This window comes from Nelumbo nucifera, chromosome 1 (assembly GCF_055504915.1).
Source record: "Nelumbo nucifera cultivar China Antique chromosome 1, China Antique-T2T, whole genome shotgun sequence".
Taxonomy (NCBI): domain Eukaryota; kingdom Viridiplantae; phylum Streptophyta; class Magnoliopsida; order Proteales; family Nelumbonaceae; genus Nelumbo; species Nelumbo nucifera.
This window is the reverse complement of record NC_142649.1, coordinates 6,050,867-6,065,093: the sequence shown is the minus strand read 5'-3', so window position 1 is coordinate 6,065,093 and position 14,227 is coordinate 6,050,867. Positions and strand designations below refer to the sequence as shown.

The 14,227-nt window shown below is 38.8% G+C and overlaps 1 protein-coding gene across 3 annotated transcripts in view; it reads left to right on the top strand.

Moving 5' to 3' along the window:
• Window positions 1-14,227, top strand: part of GCN2 (protein kinase family protein) — a 144,577-nt gene that overhangs the window by 98,900 nt on the left and 31,450 nt on the right. For all 3 annotated transcript variants that reach the window (XM_010269827.3, XM_088894469.1, XM_010269829.3), the window contains 3 exons: window positions 11,698-11,806; window positions 11,896-12,032; window positions 12,886-12,993. In XM_010269827.3, coding sequence (XP_010268129.1) covers window positions 11,698-11,806; window positions 11,896-12,032; window positions 12,886-12,993 — 354 coding nt within the window. The remainder of the gene's footprint in view (window positions 1-11,697; window positions 11,807-11,895; window positions 12,033-12,885; window positions 12,994-14,227) is intronic.

Genomic DNA, 14,227 nt, shown 5'->3' with positions numbered 1-14,227 from the left:
GTCCAAGTGTTGAACAAAACAAACACAGCCAAAGACTCTTGGGGTGAGAGGAAATGGAGACAAAGTGAGAAACAACACGGAGAAAGGGGATTGACTTCCAAGGATTGACATGGGCATCCAATTTATCAAAAAACAGGATGTAAGAATAGCATCACTCCAAAAATGCTTTGGGACTTGCATATTGATCATCAAGGACCGAGCCGTTTCAAGAAGATGTCTATTTTTCCGTTCAGCTACACCGTTTTGTTGCAGGGTGTAGGCACAAGAAGTTTGATGAATTATTCCATGATGTTCTAGGTATTGCTGAAATGGTGAGGAGATGTATTATTTGGCATTATAGGAGCAAAGTATTTTCATATGAACACCAAATTGAGTGCGTATTTCAGCATGAAATTTCTGAAAAATAGAGAACAATTCACTACGGTCTTTCATAAGATAGATCCATGTCATCCTTGAAAAGTCATCAACAAAGATTACAAAATACTTAAACCCATTGTATGACACCACTTTAACTGGGCCCCATACATCAGAATGAACTAAAGCAAAAGGACTTGAGACACGACTATCAATTCTTGGACTAAATGAGATTCGATGATGTTTTCCCAACTGACATGACTCACAATCTAATGATGAAAGATGACTCAAGGAAGGAACTAGCAGCTTCAAAGCCTTGAGAGAGGGATGACCAAGTCTGCAGAGCCATTGGAGAGGAGTAAGAGACGACTAAAAAGCCATTGGGGGGCCACAACCATCAAGGTAATACAAACCACCTGCTTCATGCCCTCCACCAATCTTCTTCCCCGTCTTGAGATCCTGAAACACACAAGAATAAGGATAGAAGGTTACAAAACAATTAAGGTACTTGGTTAATCTACTAACAGACATAAGGTTAAAAGGGAACTTAGGAACATATAAAACAGATGCTAAAGACAAGGAGGAGAGATCAGCATCACCAACACCACAAATAGGAGATGTAGAACCATTAGCAAGTGTAACTGTCTGAGATGTGGAGGAGCGAGAAAGGGAAGAAAATACATCAAGAGTCCTAGACAAATGGTCTGAGGCTCCGGAATCAATGATCCAGGGTGAGGCTTTGGAAGCTAAGCAAGTCATACCTGAATGGGCAGGTGTAGCTGTGTTTTGCTGAGATGTTTGAAGGAACTGCTCATATACTGCCCGTGGTACACTCACCATTTCCTACCCGAAAGCACAAGCGGGAGGGGGTTGGGGCAGTTTGCTTGCTTTCAGTAATTGTGCTACTACTCTTAGATGTAGCATGGTTAGCCCAAGTGTTGGGTGGACCACACAAATCATAGAAGAAATTAACTGTGTGCCCCTTTAAGCCACAATGTGTACATTTTCTCTGAGCATTACTCATTCCTTTTCCACGGCCTCCCCCTGACTCTCGGCCTCCAGTCCGGCCACTAGCCTGGTTAAACATGTGTCCACCACAGTTGCTTGGAGGGCCACTGCTGCCACCACCACTTCTACTTCCACGGCCACTCCCTGTTGGAAAACGTGGGGTTACTGGTTCAGATCTGAAAATAGAATTGTATATATTCCTAGGATTGTGGAAGGACTGGTTTAGAAAGTTTTTTCTTTCTATTTCTTTCTTTCTATTTTTGTACTTTCTATTTTCTCTTCTTCCTATTTTTTCTTCTTTCTATTTTCTTTTCTTTCTATTTTTCTTCCTTTCTATTTATTGCAGCAACTTACTGTATAAATATGTCCATTGGCAATAGAATGAAACATATCAGTATTCTACCATTCCAAAACATGGTATCAGAGCTCTAGGTTTGTCAACCTTGAGAATTTTTTCGGCCTTCATTGCCAGTTTTTTGTGTTTTTTCTCTTCTGGCCTTCAGTGTTGATCTGTAACCAGAAGTGTTCCTTTATTCTCCTTTCCTGCTGGCCTTATTTCTCCTCCATTAACCTATTGCAAGAAGCCTAGACACACGAAAGATCAGTGCTGGAAACTTCATGGGAAACCTCCCACATCCAGCAAGGAATGGGGAAATCAAGGAGTTTCAAAAGGAGTTCAACAGGCCCATAATGTCTCCACATCCCCGCAGTAAGAACACTCAAGTCAGGGACCATTTAATGATGAAGAAATTGAAAGGCTAAGGTGCTTCCTGAAATCCTTAAAACCAGGAAGTGGTTCTACCTCTCTTGCTCTCTCAGGTGAGTCTTTATCTCTAGGATTACATGCCTCGGCTAGTGTTTTTCCATGGATTCTTGATTCTGGAGCTACTGACCACATGACACCCTCTTCACTACATTTTCTCACCTATACACCCTGTCCTAGTAATAGAAAAATTTCTATTGCTGATGGTTCTTTCACCACAGTGGCAGGGATTGGGAATATTCAAATTACTCCATCCTTATTACTTAAAAATGTGCTTCATGTTCCTAAGTTATCCACTAGCCTTATCTCTATACATAAACTCACCCAGGATGTGAACTGCAATGTTGTGTTCTTCCCTTCTTACTGTGTATTTCAGGACTAGGTTTCGGGGAAGAAGATTGGACTTGCTAAGGAAAGAGATGGACTCTACTACCTTGAAGCAACCAGCAAATCATCTCACACTGTTATGCATGTCACACACGAGTCATTCTTATCTACTTCCAATAAAGATTTAATTTGGCGTCATCATTTCCGTTTTGGTCATCCTTCATTTCCTATTTTAAAAACAATGCTCCCTTCCTTGTTTAAAGGAATTGATGTTGAAACCTTTCATTGTGATGTTTGTGAACTTGCTAAGCACAAAAGGGTTTCTTTCCCAATCTTAAATAAAAGATCTTCAACTCCTTTTTATTTGATTCATTCGGATATATGGGGCCCTTCTCAAATTCCCAACATTACTGGTTCCAGATGGTTCGTCACCTTTATTGATGATTGCACTAGGGTCACATGGATTTTTCTTCTTAAGTCTAAATCTGATGTGGGTACAATTCTTCCCAACTTTCATAACATGGTCCAAACTCAGTTTGGTGTGAGAATTAAAAGGTTTCGATCTGATAATGCTACAGATTATTTTAATCAGAATTTGTCCCCATTTTTTCAGAAAGAAGGCATTGTGCATGAATCCTCCTATGTTAACACTCCCCAACATAATGGGGTAGCTGAGAGAAAAAATGGCCATCTTTTGCAAACCACCCGAGCCTTTCTCTTTCAAAATCAGGTGCCAAAACAATATTGGGGGTAAGCTGTCCTTACTGCTGCCTACACCATAAATAGACTACCATCTAAAGTTCTTGACAACCGAAGCCCAATACAAGTCCTTTCTCAATTTTACCCTGATATTCGAGCCTCAAATAATCTCACACCAAGAATTTTTGGCTGCACTGCCTTTGTTCATGTCCATAATAAGGGAAAATTAGACCCACGAGCAATCAAGTGTGTCTTCTTGGGATATTCCCCAACTCAGAAAGGTTATAAATGTTATCATCCAGCCACTAGAAAATTCTACACCTCCATCGATATCACATTTGAGGAAGGAAAATCGTTTTTCACTCAACCTTATCTTCAGAGGGAGCCCTCATTAATGGAAGATAAGGCCTCGGATCTACTCTCCCTAGATGTATTACCCTCCTCACAGACATTCAATCGTCAAGAATCACATCCCTCTGAGTCACATTCCTCTGAGCCCCACATTCCCGAGTCTCAACAAGAGTCAAACAACCCGACCATTGAACCAAATTTGGACATTGTTAACCCCACGAATGATGTGCATGATAATGTGAGATATATGTAGGTTTACTCTATGAGGAAAAATCCAGATCCTCAACCTGTGCAAGTTCAAGATTCAACTCCTAATCCTAGAACTGAGGGATGCTTAGATCCTGAACCTACACCTTCACAGTCTGAGTATGAGTATGACCTACCTATTGCACTGAGAAAAGGAACCAGAGAATGTACCAAACGCCCATTGTACCCTTTAGCCAAATATGTATCATTCCAAAGATTCTCTAAATCCCATAAAAGTTTTCTCGCCAGCGTTAACACCATTCCAATTCCTAATACTCTAGCTGAGGCACTTTCTAATAAGGAGTGGAGAAAAGCCATGAGAGTGGAAATGGAGGCATTAGAAAAAAACAACACATGGGAAGTTGTGGATCTACCAAGAAACAAGAAGACAGTAGGTTGTAAATGGGTGTTCACAATTAAATACAAATCTGATGGGTCATTAGAAAGGTACAAAGCACGCTTGGTAGCCAAGGGATATACATAGACTTATGGGGTAGATTATCAGGAGACTTTTGCCCCGGTAGCTAAAATGAATATAGTAAGGGTGTTACTTTCGTTGTCTGCTAACTATAATTAGGATTTGCAACAGTTTGATGTAAAAAATGTGTTTCTCCATGGTGATCTAGAAGAGGAGATATACATGGACATTCCATCGGGTTTTGGAGAAGGCATTAAAGGGAACAAAGTTTGTCGGTTGAAGAAAGCACTATACGGTCTCAAACAATCTCCGAGAGCATGGTTTGGAAGGTTTACGAAGGTAATGCTGAGTACAGGTTACAAGCAAAGTCAAGGTGACCACACATTGTTTATCAAACACACAACCTCAGGGGGAGTTACTGCACTATTAGTCTATGTGGATGATATAATCGTTACTGGGAATGATAAAAAGGAGAAGGAAGCATTGAAAAACTGCCTTGCCAGAGAATTTGAGATAAAAGACTTGGGGAGACTAAAGTATTTTCTCGGAATTGAAGTTGCACATTCTAAACAAGGCATCTTTATCTCTCAACAAAAGTATGTTGTTGATCTTTTGAGAGAAACAGGAAATATGGCATGTAAACCAGCTTCCACGCCTATAGATCCCAATCATAAACTTGGAGAAGCCAACGAGAATGCAAGTGTAGACAAGGAGATGTTCCAAAGACTAGTTGGAAAACTCATTTATCTTGCACATACACGACCAGATATTGCATATGCTGTAAGTGTAATAAGCCAGTTTATGAATAATCCTAAAGAAGTTCATCTACAGGCTGCTCATCGAATTCTGCACTATTTGAAAGCCAATCCAGGAAAAGGAATTTTATTCAGAAGAAATGGAGGACTGACTCTTGAAGCATATACAAATGCCGATTATGCAGGATCTCCAGTAGATAGATGGTCCACTTCTGGTTACTGTACCTTCTTAGGCGGAAACTTAGTCACTTGGAGGAGTAAGAAGCAAAATGTAGTGGATCGGTCAAGTGCAGAGGCAGAATTTAGGGCTATGGCACAAGGAGTGTGAATTACTCTGGTTGAAGATAATTTTAGAAGACCTGAAGATTCCACGAGAAGAGCCTACGAAACTATATTGTGACAACAAGTCAGCCATCAATATTGCTCACAATCCTGTTCAACATGACAGGACGAAGCACATCGAAATTGACCGACACTTTATAAAAGAGAAACTGGACAACAAGTTGATTTGCACTCCCCATGTGTCTACAAAAGGACAACTGGCCGATGTACTTACTAAAGGGCTCAATAGTACAGACTTTCGGATAATTATAGCCAAGCTGGGAATGGAGGATCTCTATTCACCAGCTTGAGGGGGAGTGTTGGAAAACGTGGGGTTACTGGTTGAGATCTGAAAATAGAATTGTATATATTCCTAGGATTGTGGAAGGACTGATTTAGAAAGTTTTTTCTTTCTATTTCTTTCTTTCTATTTTTGTACTATCTATTTTCTCTTCTTCCTATTTTTTCTTCTTTCTATTTTCTTTTCTTTCTATTTTTCTTTCTTTCTATTTATTGCAGCAACTTACTGTATAAATATGCCCATTGTAATAGAATGAAACATATCAGTATTCTACCATTCCAAAACACTCCCTTTAATCACTACCAAACCAGATCTATCAGAGAAGGAAGAATGTTCCACCGGCTCAATGGATGTCCTCTTAAGACGGGCAAAAACTTCTTCAAGTGAGGGGAGAGCTGATCGCCCCAATATTTGTGCTCTGACAGGCTCATACTCAGCCTTTCAAGCTCACAAGAAACCTAGTCACATCAAGTTGTTCACGTTGCTGTTGTTGGATCTGGACATCTGATGTTAGAGGGTGATACAGATTTAGCTCATTGCGGATGTTCCTCAAACTTGCATAATACTCTTCTAAGCTTTGACTTCCTTGCTTCAAATTGAAGTACTCTTGGTATAATTGATATACCCTAGTTGTGTTGTCTTGTCCAGAGTACAACTTTTTAGCATGACCCCAGATCTCTTTGGCTGTATCTAGGAACATGAAGTTCACACTAATCTTTGGTTCCATGCTATTCCAAAGCCATGTCATTATCTGTGCATTATCTTGTTCCCAGTCACTGAACCCAGGGGAATCAAAGGGAGGTTTCTCCTCCCTCACATGTTTTACTTTCCTCTTGGTCTTCAAGAACACCTCCACAGATTTTGCCCATGGTACATAGTTCTCACCATTCAACTTGATGGATGTCATTTGAACACTTAGATAATCTGGAGAAAGCATGATGCTGGTTTTGTTGTCATTCCCATCTACAGATGAAGCCATCTCAGTTATTTCACCTTTGAATATACACCACAATCTCACACTCTTCACAAGACTTATCTCACTTATGATACCACCTTCTTCAACTGCACATTACACACTACACTCTAAAGCTGAAATCATTCAGTCAACACACCACGGCTGAAATTACTCAGTCATTTCATCGAACACTTGTTCTTCATACTGCAGAACTGATTACACACAAGGTCTAGGAGTTCACTTTTAAGTATTTAGAATCATAGATATGTCAGCCACCATAACACAACCATCACCACACCACTGCTGTCGTGGACATCAGCAGTTTACTACTCTTCTTTCAGCACACATGCGAGCAAGAAAACAAAGGAACATGACTGATATGTGTATCAGTTTCACCCAGCACCACAACAACTAACTTTTGAAGCACAAAAATTAACATTCACAGTCCATTTCTGAACACACGACAGCAGTGTCCATACCTGTATACGTCCAGCCCTCTTCGTACACTGAATAGAGGGTCTAGTATACCACTTCAACGACCACCACAGCACCGGCCAGAGGCATTCTCACCTCCAGGCCCTCAAAATGGAAACTCCTTTTCAGCCCTTTATCGAGTCTTCAATCAGGTCAGTTGTAGGATGATGAAACCTACTGTGAAGCTGGCGGCGAACCCATGAAGAAGACAGCAGCAAGAAAACACGAGACCTTATTGCTCTGATACCATGTGAATAAACCCTAGTTGATTCTAGGTCAAAGTAGAGAAGAAGAAAGAAGAAAGAAAAGAGAAAGAAGAAGGAGAGAAGAAGAGTGTTTGGCCAGACTAGAAGGGAGAATGTGAAAAATCACTCTCCTAGCCGACCCACTTGAATTTTATTCATAAAACTTAGAGTTACAAGAAAGACAATTTTGTCCCTCATAGAAGATGGGACACATAACTTAAACTCAGATACAATAGACCTTTCACTTTCAAGAAGATACACCAGAATGACCAAAATACCCCTGACTTGAGCATTCTAACAAAATTTAATGAATTTCAGTTATTGATCAAAAAAGTGTCGATCCTCCAAATATAGGAAACATGTCAGAAATGTCGGAAGTATTGTATGGAAATATTGTAAAAAAAATAGCCATGGTGGAAACATCATAGTATGCAAAAATATAGAACGATATTTTATGAAATAACAAAAGAAGCATAGGAACACCTTTTCAAATTATTATGTTGTTTCAAATCATTAAACAAAGCCAAAAAACTAAGGCTACAGACAAAAGATTACATTTTAAAGTTGTTTTGTAAACCCTAAGATTCAAAACTTCATGATAGAATGAGTTAAAGTAAAATTTAAACTCATAGAAAATGTAAATGGTTGTAATAGATCAACCAAATAATATATTACACAAAGAAAAAAATTAATATTTAACTTCATGTTTGAAATGAATTTTGAGCTAGCTCAAAGTGGTAATCATGTAAGTTAGGCAGGCAATAACATTGTTATTCCACCTATCTACAATATTGCTACCAACTTATTTTATAATGCTCTCTCTTGTACTCTGTATAGTGCTGGTAGTGGAATTTGTCGATTCCAGTAAATTTTCATGTTGCTACCCATGGAAGTGGAAATGGAAATATGTCATGGAAACTATGTCCTGTACTTCACATAGTGCTGGTAGTGTTCACTGGGGAATATGTCAATTCCAAAAATATTTTGTGTCGCTACCCATGGAAATGGAAATTTGTCTTGGAAATATTAGGGCATTTTGGGGATCTTTTAGTTGTAAATCCCACCTGCAATAATCTGAAGTAAAAAAAAAAAAAAAAGAAAAACAGGAAAGAAGAAGATTGAAGGAGATGGAAGAGAGAGAAGTGATGGAGGAAGAAGATGGAAGAAAGGGGAGGAGAAGAGAGTAGTTTGATCCTCTCTCCAGCCCCAAACAATATCTTTTATCCTTTGATTGTAATAATGAGGTCATTTACATGGTTACCCTTAGTAGGGCGGCCTGCACTAAAGACAACAATAAAAGAGAAAAAAAACAGGCCAATAACTAAGGCCCACCACTAACAAACAAAGCCATAAGCATAAAATAAAGAGAATAAAGAAACTATCAAACTAGACCTCAATGCCATTCATTAAAGCCATTGAAAATGGTTCTATCTCTTCCACTAGAAATTAGACATTAGACAAGTCATTTGAAGGAGAGTTCTACATTATACCATAATCTTACATTTGACAGAAAACTTAGACTCAATCTGTTGTGAATGCTCTTACAGCCGCTAACAGCAGCAGTGATGGATAGCAGCAGTAATGGGTGATTAATTCAGAGTTTAATGGACAGCAGCAGTAATGGGCGATTAACTCAGTGTTCCTATCTTATCTTATTCAGTGTTCCTATCTGTTAGCTAGATACAGTGTCCCTATCCTATCCTATCTGTTAGCTAGGTACAGTCTCCCTATCCTATCTTATCTGTTTCTATCTTAGCTAAATTCAGTAGTATAGATTAGTGGGGAGTCTTATCTGTTCAGTGTTCTTATCTTATTTGTTTCTCTTAGCTAAATTCAGTAGTATAGATTAGTAGGGAGTCTTCCTAAAAGTAGGACTCTTATCTTCTTGTAATATCCTATTTAAAGGAGTTGATGATATTCAATAAAGGCATCGAAATTTTCAGTCAAGAAAGAGCAGAGGAGAGTTGGTGATCTCTTTAACAAATCACCATTAAGGCGCCAAGATAGGTTCCTCAAGAAAAGGGAGGAACAAGGGAAAACAAGAGGTTTTCCCTATGGACCGACCTATGACGAGATCCTATTCGCAGGCCCTTAACAATTTGGTATCAGAGCCAGGCGTCATGGGTGACCTTGAGCAGTTGACAACTAGGGTTCCTGAACTAGAGCACAAGCTCGTGGAAAACAGCACGGAGGTGTGCGAGATCAAGGACGACGTCCAAGAATTAAGGTGCTTGATGGAGTTATATTTTTCTAGCAAGGGAAGGAATCCAGAAGGGGCTGCAACCACAATCGTCCGCCAACCAAACATGGCAGAATCGTCCGGCGAGCAGCAGGTCGTTGCCCAGGGAGCCGCGATCGTTCCCAAATACAGCAGGCTGGAGTTCCCTTCCTATAATGGCGCTAGAGATCCTTTGGGATGGCTGTACAGATGTGAGCAGTTCTTCCGCAACCAACGGACAGAGGACAGAGACAAGGTAAGCTTAGTCGCATTCCACATGACGGAGGAGGCGTAGCTCTGGTTTTATAGATTGGAGTAGGAGGAACCTGGGCTCAGTTGGACCCAATTCAAATCCTACTGCCTTCTCAGATTTGGGCCCCCATTAACAAGCAATCCATTAGGCGAACTAATCAACCTCAAACAGACGGGAATGGTGGCTGAATATCAGCGTCAGTTTCAGACCCTCCTTGCAAGAGCATCATCGGTACGACCAGACCAGCAGGTTGACATGTTCACCGTGGGGTTAGCAGAAACTTTGAGGGTGGATGTGGAGATGCAAAATCCCCCCAATCTGGTTACTGCTATGAATTTGGTTCGTGCTTTTGAACGCAAATTGCAACTCAACCGCGGAAGTATCAGTATAGGGCGGCCTCAAACAACATGGGCAGCCCCGAAACCCCTCGGAATGGCTCCATCTTCAGCAGCCAGCCAAGAACAGAAACCACAGACGAGCAACAATTCCAGATCGGCATCTAGTGTGGGAAGCAGCGTTGTTGCACCCCCTATTAAGCACTTGTCCAGGGCTGAGATGGCGGAATGCAGGGCGAGGGGACAGTGTTTTAATTGTGATGAATTTTACTCAGCAGGGCACAAGTGCAAGAGACTTTTCTGCCTCCTGGTGGAACAAGAGGAAGATGAGGAACCCGATCCAGGAGGGCAAAATCATTCCACCTATCCTGGATTCCTTTGACTGTGTTTCAAGACACCTATCCTGAATTCGAGCTTGAGGACAAGCTCTTAGTCCAGGAGGGGAGTAATGTTGTGAATGCTCTTACAACCGCTAACAGCAGCAGTAATGGGCGATTAATTCAGTTTAATGGACAGCAGCAGTAATGGGCGATTAACTCAGTGTTCCTATCTTATCTTATTCAGTGTTCCTATCTGTTAGCTAGATACAATGTCCCTATCCTATCCTATCTGTTAGCTAGATATAGTGTCCCTATCCTATCCTATCTGTTAGCTAGATACAGTGTCCCTATCCTATCTTATCTATTCTTATCTTATCTGTTTCTATCTTAGCTAAATTCAGTAGTATAGATTAGTAGGGAGTCTTCCTAAAAGTAGGACTCTTATCTTCTTGTAATATCCTATTTAAAGGAGCTAATGATATTCAATCAAGGCATCGAAATTTTCAGTCAAGAAAGAGCAGAGGAGAGTTGGTGATCTCTTTAACAAATCACCATTAAGGCGCCAAGATAGGTTCCTCAAGAAAAGGGAGGAACAAGGGAAAACAAGAGGTTTTCCCCGTGGACCGACCTGTGACGAGATCCTATTCGTGGGCCCTTAACACAATCTTTCTATCTCTTCCTCCTTTGATTCAATAGGAAATTCTAGCCCAGTATGCTCTGTCATTGTCAAATGGTGGTTCTTTTCTGTGTATTATTTTTAATAGATAGAATTGAAGGATTGAATGGCTATCTTCAGTTGGGTGATTGTCTATATAGAGATGATTTGCACTGATGATTTAGACATGTTTATTTAGGCATATGTGATGCATGAAGACAATCACCAAATGCCAGACATAGGCATAGTGCTTGGCAACCTAGGGTATATGTTTATGGTTTATTCTCTGCCTCTTTCTCTCAGCATTCACTCCATGCTTTGGGATCTTCATAATAGCCTGTCTCTGCTATCAGTCACTGCTTCTAATGCTCTCAAGTGCTTACACCTTAACCTCATTCCTGAAATGTCTTAAACCTGCAAAATGCTTCTCTTTTGAAGCATGATTTACAATCCTACTCCTGAATGGTAGTTGGATTCAATCTGCAGTAAACTTAGACTTCTAGGAGAAAATAAAAGGTTTAGGACACTGGTGTATCTCATATACACTTTTTTACACACTGACAATCATTTCATCCTTCTTTTCGTGCCTCTAAATGGAAATGGATTTTTTTTATTCCTAGCATGTTAATAGTGGTATTGTTTTCCTGTAATAGCTATGAACTATTGGCATTTATACTTTTGGGCTTTACCCTTTTCCAGGATCTTAATTTAACGGAAACTGTTGTCAATAGACTACAAACAGTTGGATTAAGGCTCTGTGGACCAGCAGATCAGGCCCTTCCTAGATTGAGAGGAGCCCTTCCTCCTGGTATATGTTTAGTGTCTAAATATTGTTAGTCAATAATAAAATCTTTCTCAATGGTGGATTCTTGTTATGGAACTATGGTATTACTGCAGATAAACCTATATGCAAGGCACTTGAGGAACTGTCAGCTCTTTGTGGATATTTGAGAGTATGGGGGATTGAGAGACATGTGTTTTTAGATGCCCTTATGCCACCTACAGAGAATTATCATAGAGACATATTCTTTCAGGTACTATAACTTAAAATGCTAATTTGTTGTTGCATGGGCTAATGATTATTCATATTTAACATCTAATATCTCACAAAGGCATTCTGTATCCTGAAATTTGGCATACTTCTATACTGGATATCATCTCTTGTTAATGCATCAACTTCACATCTAATCATCATCGTCTTCATCTTCTAAACCTAGTGCCAACTAGATGGGGCAGGTTACTTTAATCTTGTTCCACCTTTTTGTCCTGTTTAGTATCATATCTCTATTGTTAAAATACTTACTTCCACATCTATCCATACAAAAATTGATTTATTGTATACTATTATTTTTTTCATAAATATGTATCATTTATGTTAATTCTACTTATGATGTCTTATTCCAATTATATTATTTTCAACTAATTGAAATTATTTAGAAGAAAATCTAATTATATGTTAAATAAATTGAATGATCAGGTCTGCACTCTGCAGTTTGAGCCTTTTCAAAATCTTAGTCTTTATATCAGTGTCAGATGCTGAAATAAATGATAGTAATAACTGAAAAAAAATTCTACCATTATGCATGCATAGATTACTCATTGCATGTTTATGATAACTAGTGTGAGATGGCATTTGCTATGCACTTATGCAAGTAAAGGTAAAGATACAAGTTAACAATATGTTATCAAATTTAACTTTTTATGACCTGCACCAAAACCAAGGCAAGTATTCACTTTATAATAGTATACATAATAATAACACCAATAACAACAACTACTACAATAATAATAAAAGATAAGTATAATGTTGTTGTTAATTGTCATTTTAAGTTGGCTTTTTCATGTTATTTTTATTATCTTGACCGAGTAAAATTTTTTTCTCCACAGATATATTTAAATAAGGAGAACAACACTGGATCAGTAATTGAGGGAGCCTTGCTTGCTATTGGGGGCCGCTATGATCATTTGCTTCATCCAATGTGGGACCATGAATATGTATGTCTTCCATGTCAATTTTTATTTGCTTATTCATGTTTTAGTATTATAATAGGTTCAGAGATCCATTCATCATCTAATCTATACATAATTTTGTTATTTCTATACATAATGCATTTATCAGCACTAACCATATATCAATATTTAGACATGTTTACATTACTCCTTTACATACATGCTGGTTTGTGTACATTCTCTTGCACATCAACATGTATACATCTATTCATGCATAACGCCTCTAAAGATCTAAAACATACGAATGTTGAGTGTATGAGCTAAAGGCTACCATCAATAGGAACAATGTTTTAAAGGGACACCTTAGATGTTCCTAGGAGCACAGACAAGGAACATTTTAAGGGATGCATCTTGTTTTAATCTAGGCACAACCCCTTCAAAATGTCATGTACTCCAATCACCTTGCGCCTTGGCCTAGGTGTTTTTTAAGTTTTCTTTCTTATTACCTTTTTATACATTTTTATGTGTTTTACACCTCTGTAATGATCTATTAACTTCTACGTTACCTTTTATTGGTGCTTGTGCACTAGTTATGGTGTATTAACTTTTATAAGAAACAAAAAGTGAAGACCTTTTAAAACATGAAACCCTAGTTGTTGTGGATAGGTTCTCAGATAACAAAACTTCCAGTAAAACAACAATAATACAACTGATCTCTAATGTTTGACTAAAATAAAATGATATGTGACCAAAATCATTAAACCAACCCCCTATATGGACCAAAATTTGAATTGGTGGCATTGCCTCTAACCCCCCCCCCCCCCCCACACACACATAAGCTTATTTTGACTTGCCTCAAAAGACCTTGAAAAAATATGAGTGTGAAGGTCTCAATCTCCTACAATTATAATAGCTACTTTACTTGAGGTAATGCAACTAGGAGATAGACAAACACATTTAGAATTTTACATGCTTGAGTTGACAAGTGCTTGAAGCACTTTCCTATGATCCACATTTGTTTGCTTTTACTTTCACTTTGAATTTGTTTTATATGTTATGCTTATGTGTTTTGGTTTGATCAAGTAGGCTTTTTAAAACATTTAATTTCCTTTAAAATTCAGATTTGCTATTTTTATGTATGAATGCCTTTTTATTTATTTTTCAAAATTTGTTTCTTACTTTGTTAAGGTGAGAGCTTTGTGCCTTGGGCACTAGAAGGCCTTTGCACAACCTCATCTACATCATAGTTCACACTGTGATAGGGACAACTAACTGATTT